Source organism: Triturus cristatus, chromosome 12 (genome assembly GCF_964204655.1).
Source record: "Triturus cristatus chromosome 12, aTriCri1.1, whole genome shotgun sequence".
In the NCBI taxonomy this organism is placed as follows: domain Eukaryota; kingdom Metazoa; phylum Chordata; class Amphibia; order Caudata; family Salamandridae; genus Triturus; species Triturus cristatus.
In genome coordinates, this window is record NC_140595.1 from 77,381,839 (window position 1) to 77,392,195 (window position 10,357).

Sequence of the window (10,357 nt, forward strand, 5' to 3'; positions counted from 1 at the left end):
TTAATAGCGCTCAATGTCTTCACCTCCTTTGGCTCCATAGAGAAAACCACATGCTAATGATTCCTGATTCTTGAATGAGTAGAGGATCCTGACATTGAAACTTTCTCAGGAACAGGAATGTTTCTGGAAATTTGTCTTAAATTTATCAAGTGTCCTTCAGGAAAGCTAATGACACACCAAAGATGGCCCTTATTCTCTGTGACGCAGACCCATCAAGAAGGCGCCATACCTTTGTGCTCCCTTTTCTGCCTTCTCAGTCAATACTGTCACAGTATATGGGTCCTCCTACTCAATGAAGACGTGTTTTAATTCTGGAACTAGGAGTACAGACTCCTGCTGATGGGTGAAGGTCCACCCCTGATGTTGTCAACCTTGTAAAGACAGATAATTCATTGAGGGCTAGTAACATACTTAATCTTGTTTCTTGGTGAAACAATATTTTATATTCACTTAAGGGAGGTTCAAGATCCCCCCTTTTGCTCTTCCTTATTAAGTTGTGGTGCATTCAAGGAGGTCAGTAGCTTACACTAGTAGTTTATGAAAAGGCTGCAAACCCCTTTGGAAGTTATGCTTCCTCGAAATTTATTTTTATTTTTCCTCATATTCATTTATATAGCAGACTATCATCAGCAAAGTATATGAGCTGCAAGGAAAGATTCTGTTATCCGTAAACTTTTCTGCATATTCTGTGTATTCTAATTTATGTTTCACTTGCCTTCTTCATTTATATTCTCACTATGCCATGTCCTGCTCTCCTAGTCTAATACCTTTTGCCCCAATTTACTTTCATATTACACTCCTAGGTATGGGGCCATACATAATATCATAACTAAAACATAATCTAACAGAAATATGATGGCCTAAGAATCATTTCCAAAAATATCACCCTATTGTAGCAAATTAGAGAAAATTTACAGTAAATTTAGTGATATTTCTGTCAACAAAATTGATGAAGATATTCCAACGTTGAACTGTTCTCTAATTTGTACTTCCATTCCTAACTGTATGTTCTCCACTCACTCTCCCTATTTTGTTAGCATAACATTTGTATAGTCCCTTAGTTTCCTTTCCCAATTTGTGCTTCCCTTTCGCCTTGTGTACCTACTACTCCTGTTTAAGATATTCTGACGTAAAACTGTTGTTCTAATGTATACTCCCATCCCTGCACCAAATCCATTCCACCCACTCACTACAATATTAGCATAAATTCTGTGTATTCCCTTAAATGCTTCTCCCAAATTGTACTTGCATTTCCCATTTATTTCCTATTTTTTCTGCTTTTCTTGACATTAAAATAAGTTTGAATCTTCCACCTGAGGACGCTCCCTCATATTTCTTTACATATAAATAGTTATTCTACTTTCCCCATATTTCCTTCTCTTTCCCCACATTTCCTTCTCTTTCCCCACATTTCCATCTCTTTCCCTACATGCCGCCTCATATGTTATACTTCTTCCTTACTTACATTCTCCGGCTACCCAAACTTCCCCATTTCCTTGCATGCCTCAGCTTTCTGTGATCTTCTCCAACCAGTCTCATAACCTCAATTTCCATTTACCCCTTGTGCTTCTTTATCACACACTGTTTCTCTTTCTTCATATTTCCACTTTTGCCCTGTCCCATCTGTCTTCATATTTACTTTCATAACTTCCTCTCTGCTTTTCTGTTTCCTCAATATTCGCTTCAACAATCTAGGCCACACTTGCCATTGCCTCACAGTGCTCTGAATTTGGCAAAAGTTGACAAGCTGATACTGTTGTAGTGTCTCCAGTTGTTTGTTTTGTGATTGTCAGTACAGTGGGAAGCATGTGACAATGAAATGTGATTTAGAATTTCAGTACAAACACCGTTTCATTATACATTTTGTTTTTTAGATTCCAAGTCGGATTATAGTAGCAGTCCATTCCTTGAAATGACTCCTGATGTCCGGAAATATGCCTCCAGGGATTCACGGTACAGCACGCCAGTGCTACACAGTGAAAATAAAGCATTCCTGCCGAAGAATATGTCCAGTTCATTAAATGTGAAAAAGACCACACCATCAAAAAGCCCACATCCGATCAGTGTTGCGGTTCCAAGACGCAACATTGTCCAGACTCAAAACCTCTCATATACCAATGCTGCTGGTCCTGCAAAGCTCACAACAGAGTCCAAACTGAGAAACATTAAACCTTCTGAAGAGATCAAAGTGGAAGCTTTGTCAAAATCAATATCATCTGGTTTATCGAAATCCATTGACCGTCCTTCTGAAGAACTGAAGTCTGACATCACCGTACACACCAATGTAGTTTCTGATTCCCACATCAAGAGAAAGGAACAGGACAATGAGAAAAGAAATGATATGAAAGAATCAGAGGAGATAGTCAGAGAGGAACTACATAAGAAACAAACAGATAATGATTTCATTGCTGAGGAACATCACAGAAATGAAGAACCTACAATCCGAGAACTAGACTTTACACATGAGTTACTTACAGAAACATTAGAAGAGACAGAAGAAAAAATTGAAGTTACAGCTATTGATGCAGGTAAAATACACGTGAATACAACAGAACCCAGTCTTTTCAAAGCCATGGGTGCCACTTTCGACATACCTTCTAGTGACTCTCATCCATTGGAATCTGATAGTCATGGGCCACCCCACATGGATACCCGAATAAAGAAAGAAGAAAAAGAGGATGAGAAATCTGAACCTTGTGAAGAGGTAGAGAACAAAGACCTGAATTATCTTTCCTCTGAGCAAGCACTCTATCTAGTAGAAACAACTGACAGAAAAGACAGTGTGAAGCAGAATGATGTCACAAGTACTCTTTTGATAGGTACAGAGGATGACCTAGATGAACTGAGAATAGGGGGAGCGATCCAGGCCTCCGACATTCCAAGTACAGTCAAAATCAGTGTACCTGAGGAAATCCCTTGTGCGGAAGAAGAAACGCGCGAGGAGGCACTATTGCAATCACTGACCCACGAAAATAGTGAGGATGTTAACGTGACTATTCACCAAAACCTTCTTGATGAGCCAACACATAAAACTGAAGAATTTGATAGTCTAGGACAAGATAACATGGCTACAGAGACTAGAATTTTACAAATGACTGAAGAGGAGAACCTGCGAGACCTTGCCAGTGCTGCAGAGGACACCGAAGATTACGACGTTGTGTCTGATGTTCAGGAGAGTATGTTTTTTAAGACTGAATCAATATCTACTGAAGATGCAGAACTTACAGAAATCATACCTAGTGACACTCAGGGGCAAATGGCAGAACAGCTAATGCTTGAGCAAGGAGAAAGAGAGGAAGACTTGTTAACAGATACAGAAGACCTGACTGAAGACCAAGAACATGATGAAGGGATGGATATGGTAACAGAGTATGAGATTCTTAGTGTGAGAGTTAATGAGAATTTAGGTTTGAAAGAAAATGTTGCCCAAATTGAAAACACAGACATGGGTGAATGTGGAACTGAAGAGGAGGTGAACAGTGAAAATGAACATGATATGTGGAAGCACAAACCCCTTACAGTAAATGAAAATACTATGAAAGAAGATAACCTAAATGAAAGAGTGAGTGATTTAGAAAAAGAAACTGAACTTGTGACCAAAAGTACTTTTGAGCAGGATAATATCAGTCTTGAGGATCTGGAAGTCAAGGAAAGTGTCTCTTTCCTGCCAGCCATCGGGGTGGAACAAGAAGACAACGTTATGAGTCAACGAGGGCCCTACCCAGATGAAAGTGACTTCACCAGCAAGATTGAGAGTGAACCAGAACATATCAAGACAGAAACTCTTAATGAGGATATATCTGAAGGACCAACATGGAGCGATGACATTATTGCAAGTACTGAAAAGAAAGAAAGTAGTGCTGACTTGGAAAGCAAATTAGAATCAGATCTGTCTGACCTTACCACAAACGATGAAGCAGACTTAAAGATTCAAAATCCAAATGAGCAGAGCCCACTCGGCCAAGATATGGAATTCGAAAACGCCCTTGTTCAAAAAGATGCATCAGATGGATTATTGGATGCAAATGAATTACAACTGGAAGACAGAAACCTACTATGTAAAGAAACATCATACAGCGAAACCGGAGAGGATGACTATGGAGCAATTGCTGAACCTTTCGATGAGCAGATCGCTGAACTTCCCTCAGGTAGTGAAGTCCTGGAGACAGCAGAAGAACAAGTACGGTTAGAAAGCTGGGAGAAGTCACCTGGGGTATATCAAACACAAAGTGAATATACATCTTCTGGAGATTATATTGACACAGAACCTGAGATATCACAGAACATATTCGATAGTGAAACAAGTGATATAATCAAATTAGGTGCGGAGAACAAAGAATGTCTGTTGGAGGATACCGTAGAAGACACTACACCGCTGCCTACCTACGATGAAGATACAGAAGTGCTAGATTTGGAGACACAAGAATCTTTAGAAACATTGACTCAAGTTGAAAAGGATACTGAATTATTGAATGTGGATCAGGCAATGGATTTGAGTGGGCAAGATACTGACTTTAACAAGGACCTTGTTCAAAAGGTTGTACCAGATCAATCTTCGGGTGCAGGTGAAGAGCAGAATGAAAAAGCAAATATATTTGCCACTGAATCTGAAGAAATCTCAAATCACAATTTCTTCGAGGATGAGACAAGAGTCTACCCTGATCCTCATGAGGTTGGAGGCCATGGTGTTGAACAGCAGGAGTCTGATGAAGAACAGGAAATGTTGGAAAGGTTTAACAGTGAACCAGAAGCTTATCACATGCAAACTCAATATTCAGAAAATTCAGTTGACTCACAGAATGTGTTTTTACAGGATTTGTCCCAAAGTGAAACATGCAACGTAGACACAAGCAAAATAGAAAATGACGAATTATATGGGTTGGAGGAACCGTTACCAGATACTACACCAGTTCCCCATCAAGTTGATGAGACGAGGATCCTGAAAGAAGGAGATGCTTTCCATGATGAAGAAACTAGCATCAAATGTGTTCCATCTGAAAACGAGCTTTCATTTTCCTTGACAGGCACACCACAGCCAGAAGATGCCATCTTAAACCAAACAACCACAGAAACAGAAAATGACACACAGAAGGTGGACCTTCTTTTTGAGAAAAGTTTAGAAAGTTTAGAAGCAAATATGTTGACTTTTTCCAACCAACAAGCTATTGATTCAGAAGACAAAGGGTTGATAGATGATTTTCAGGAAAGTGTTCTCTCATCACAAGTTCAAAATGACCAAGAAATATTGGATGAATGTGAGCCTACAGAAATAACTACTTATGAAACCGAAACCCCAAAAAAAGCAGACACAGTGTTAAAGGAAGTTGAGGAGCACTTTGAAGAAGTAGCTGAAGAATCACTGACTAATGCTAAAGAGGCAATAGAAGAAAGTGAAGCTATCCTAGTAAGCGAGATGGAAGAGCTGCATCAAGAAAAGTTTGAATATGGTGAAGCAAAGACAAAAGCCCTTGAATCAGGACTTGCCGTCACTGCATCAAAGCAGAGTGAGGAGTACTTTGAGGACCTAGCTGATGAATTACCTGAGCATTTAGTTGAAGAATATGATAAAAGTGAAACCCTCACAACACAAGATATGAACAAAGTGAATCAGCAAGCATTTGAATGCGAGGAACAAATGGAACGAGACTCACCATCACATACAGGTACAATATCAAACCAGGATGTTAAACACTTTGAGAATGAAGCTATTGAATCAAATGAGGAAGATGAAGACATAAGTGAAGAAAATGAATCTCTTAACGAAGTTGATCTTACAGAGGTACAAGACAGGCTTTACTCTGAAGAAACAGAGGCTGAAAAACTTACATCGGAAATATCTTCAAATGCAGACACATTATTGGAGTCATCTAAAGGGAATGCTGAAGGTGTAGTTACTGAATCACTTGAGAATGCCAAAGAGGTCAATGAAGGATGTTATGCTGTTATAGCAAATGAGATGGAAGCTACAGACCAGGAAACGTTTCAAAGTAATGAAACAGAAACTGAAGAGTTTGGATCAGAAATGATAACAAGTACAGTTGCAATGTCAAATCAAGAAGAAGAAAGTCTTGGTGAAAGCGCTGTAGCATCTGAAATCGTCATTGTAGAAAGTGTGGAACCAAGAAACTACCAAGAAAAGTTTGAAAGTGATGACCGCGAGGATCCAGAACCTTTAACTCAAACAGCAATACATGAATTCACACCATCAGAGCAGGATGGGCATCACCTTGAGAATGTAGATTTGGAATCACATGAACATGTTGAACAGGTAATTAAAGAGGTGTCTCAAGCTCAATTAGAAGAAGATGTGAACCAAGCAATTAATGAAAATGAATTTGAACCACATGAACATGTTAAACAAGTAATTGAAGAAAGTAAAGTTGAATCCCATGACCATGTCGAGCATGGAGTTAAAGAAAGTGAAGATGGACCACGTGAACATATCAATCAAGGATTGAAAGACAGTGAGGAAGAATCACATGAATACATCGAGCAAGTAATTGAAAGAAGTGAAACTGAATCACAAGGACATGTCCAAGAAGTAACTGAAGGAAGTGAACAGGTATTTAATGACGCCATTCAACAAATAACTAAAGAGAGCAAGGAAGAATCAGGTGAACATGATCAGCAATTTAATGAAGGAAGAGAATTTGAATCACATAAGCATGTTGAACAGTTGATTGAAGGAAATGAACTTGAATCACTTGAACATGTCCAACAAGTAACTAACAAAAGTGAGGATGAGTCACATAAAAATGACCAGCAAGTTATTGAAGGAAGTGAAGATGAACTACAAGAACATGTCCACGAAGTAATTGAAAAAAGTGAACAGGGATCACTTGAACACACCCAACAAATAACTAGCGAGAGTGAGGATGTATCACAGGAAGATGGCAAGCAAGTTATTGAAGGAAGTGAATCTGAATCACATGAACGTATTGAACAGGTAATTGAAGCAAGTGAAATGAGAGACATACACAAACAAAGGTTTGATTATGAGGATGCAGAATTTATCCCAAAGTCTGAAGAAAATACCATCCTCTCCTCAGATTCTTTATATGTCTTAGAAGGTGTGACTGGGAGTGAGCATGGACTTAGCAGTGCTAGAAGTGTTGCAACTGTAGATTCCAAGGACGTTTCTATGTGTTTCACTGAGGATATCAGAAGTTCAGAAGCTGACCAACCACTCGGTTTCAGCCAAAATCCAGAAATTAGAAGTATAGAGAGTGACGACTCCGTTTCCTCTGACGAAGAATCCCCAAATGTGACAAAAGCAGCATACGGTTCTGAAGAGGAAGTCCTTAGTAGCTGTGGCTCAGAAATAGAAAGAGTTGCATGTGAAACTAATGAGAGCCTTGCAGTGCATGCCTTGAGAGACTCACTAGAATATGGATTCGGGGAAGACTCTGTGCCAATGAAGGAGTCAGAACAAGTGATATCCACCCAAGAAGAAATACAATATGTTGCTGACATTGCAGACCTCCCTAAAAATGTTGAACATCCATCACAAGCTGAAGACTGGTCTTCTGAGACACACACAGAAACAAGTGAGCAGAGCATTGGCTCAGGAGATGTTTTAAGTGATGAACCCATGAGCGATCAAATTAAAGAGTTGTTTCCCATAAATCCTGAAAATTTCTTGTTGAACCCTTTACGTTTCACAGAAAAATCTCCCTTCTTAGAAGAAAGCAGTGATGATCCTAATGGATTATTCAGTGTGACTGACATAAATGGCCTGCCAGAGATTAAGAGAGAAATGCTAAATGGCCACTCGAGCATAGATGAATCTCAAGATGTAGACTTCATTAATCAAGAAAGCAAAGAAAACATTGAAAGTGGCATAGAAATTCAACCTGACAGTGACTCATTAGAGCAGAACAAGTTAATACAAGAATCCGATGAAAAGGAGATTTCCTTTTCCAAGTCAGCTATGAGCCAGAGTCTTTTTCAGCAACTACTTGGACCATCAAATGAAAAGGAAAATGCAAGACTGAAAGAGGAACACATGATGTCCTCGGAAGAAGGGCCAACATCTGTAGAAGATCGAAATGGAAATGCCAATTCCGCTAAAGAGAAGGACATGGATGACTTTTTTCAAACCATCTCCAACACGCTATCTTTTGAGGATGGCCAGCTTCACATAGCAGCAGATCAGCAACAAAAAGACACATTTGAAAAAATATCAGATGTAAAAGGTTTAAAACATAATGTTGAAGCATGGTCTTCAGATGACGACTAAAAAGTTCATCCAATCATACTGCATTTTGATATGTGGGTAAGACAAAGGACACAATATTATTCCTTGAATAATCAATCCAACATTCACTGAGTGTAATGACAATCTGAAATACAGTCCAAATATTTATATACTAGAGAAAACTATCTTTTTTTATCAGTTTTCAACATTCATTTTTAACCAAGAAATATGCACCTCATTCCATCAACTTATACAGATGTGAAAATTGAGTCAATTTTTTGTTGAGCGAAAGAGAGATATTTTGCAAACTGATAAAACAACTGATACTCGGAATCTGTATTTGCTCATGAAAAGCATTCACACTTATCCTGTTTGACATAGAATAAATTTGCACTAGCAATCACAAAGAAACAGGATCCAGAAGAAAAACACCATTGAAATGGTGATCCACTTTGGGTTCTGGAAAAGGATTTCGCTGAAAGAAAGAAAGATTCATAATGGAGGAGGAAAGAAAACAGTAGGGGATGTGAAATGAGACACATAGGTATAGACACCTGTAGAAATAATTCCTAAAATGAAAATAGATCCAAATCTAGATTTGTTGAAATATGATTAATTATTTCAATGACATTTAAGATGGGTCTGAACCTTTCCAGATTAATACACTCAAAATTAAACCTTCCGAATCAGAGACCTAAACAATCAATGGTCTCCATACATCATTTGTCATTATGTGATATCTTTTTATCGTCAAAGGAACAAACTCCATCTTATTTCTTTTGCTTGCCGCTTATTTTCACCTAGAAACTATCATTTCTAGAGAGACATCCATCGTTTTGACGGTACTGCAGTTACTCTTTTTTATTTGAATGTCTTGACTAACATCTTTTGTTGGATCAAAACTAAAAGATCAATTCAAAATAATAGTTCAGATCCCTGTGATTAATTGAAAGATCATGGTGATATTGTAGGTTTATGTTTATTTGATGTTTATTTATTTTTTATGGAAATGTGATTTCATTTTTAAAATGATACATCTTTTTTACTCTTTCACAATTGATTATAATATTCAGTTTCATGAGTTTTTTGTCTTTCTTATAACTTAAGCATTTTTGTTTTCTATTCCAGTACGAGAAATGCAAAATCTGAGCATAATTGTACATTATATTTGATGGAGTTTTCGTAGCTCATTATTCTGTTTGAGGAAAGCTATGATATAATGTTGCACACTGATTTCCTTGCTTCACCAACCTTCTTTCACAGAATAGAGTGAACGTTCTGCCATACGCTGTTTAATGTATCAACACTGAAGTATTTAAAAGCTGCCTGGGCGTTTCATGCTATGAGAACAATTCTACACTTCTTTGTTGAAACCAATGGTTTGCTGCAAAATTTGGAAACTGCTTATTTTATTTATTGCATTTAAATCATGGTATAAATGTGTTTCGTCATTTTTAGTTCATGGACTGGTAATAGTGGCAACGGGAAGTATGCCAGAATGACATACAATGCTTATTCCAAAGACTAATGGACTCATGCGCCTTTGTGGTGATTACTGTTTATATGAGGATATCCAGTTTTTATCCACAAGGCCCGTAGTAATGTTAGATATTCAAGATATCAGCATCAGCTGTATTTACATGTAGTGAATCATCCAAATGGTAAATGGCTGCATAGACAGTGGTTATCCTGCAAATCCGTGTTGGCTCACGCCTATGTGGACAAATTATGGACACAACTTCACTTGTGCAATGCTCATTTTGCAGAAACATTTCTTTGATTCCAGCCACATCTTCACTATATTGTGGAATGCTACATTCTCCTGGCCTTATGACTGACAAAGAACTAGTCAGAGCATATACATTGATCTGTTTATTCTGTGCCTTGATTATAGAATATTAAATCAATCAAAATTTTGTGCTTCAGATTTCTTTGCTTTTTTACTCCTCTGTCTTGAAAGTGATCAACATCCGTCTTAAAAAACTAAGGTAACACCTTTGATGGGAACAATGGGACTATGAAAAAATTGGAAATTAAATACACATGTATGTGGATGAACATTGATTGAGGTGATAAATTTAAAGCAATGCTTTTCCATAGATGGTCCGCTCATCATTTCTGGTGAGTCAGTCCATTCCTAGCAGATGGCAGACGTATTTT

The 10,357-nt window shown here is 38.0% G+C and overlaps 1 protein-coding gene across 1 annotated transcript in view; it reads left to right on the plus strand.

Moving 5' to 3' along the window:
- Positions 1 to 10,113, plus strand: part of NES (nestin) — a 57,756-nt gene extending 47,643 nt beyond the window's left edge. Inside the window, exon 4 of the mRNA XM_085639277.1 lies at positions 1,875 to 10,113. Within this exon, the coding sequence (XP_085495403.1) occupies positions 1,875 to 8,239 (6,365 nt within the window). The 3' untranslated portion in view covers positions 8,240 to 10,113. The remainder of the gene's footprint in view (positions 1 to 1,874) is intronic.
- Positions 10,114 to 10,357: the final 244 nt, after the last annotated feature.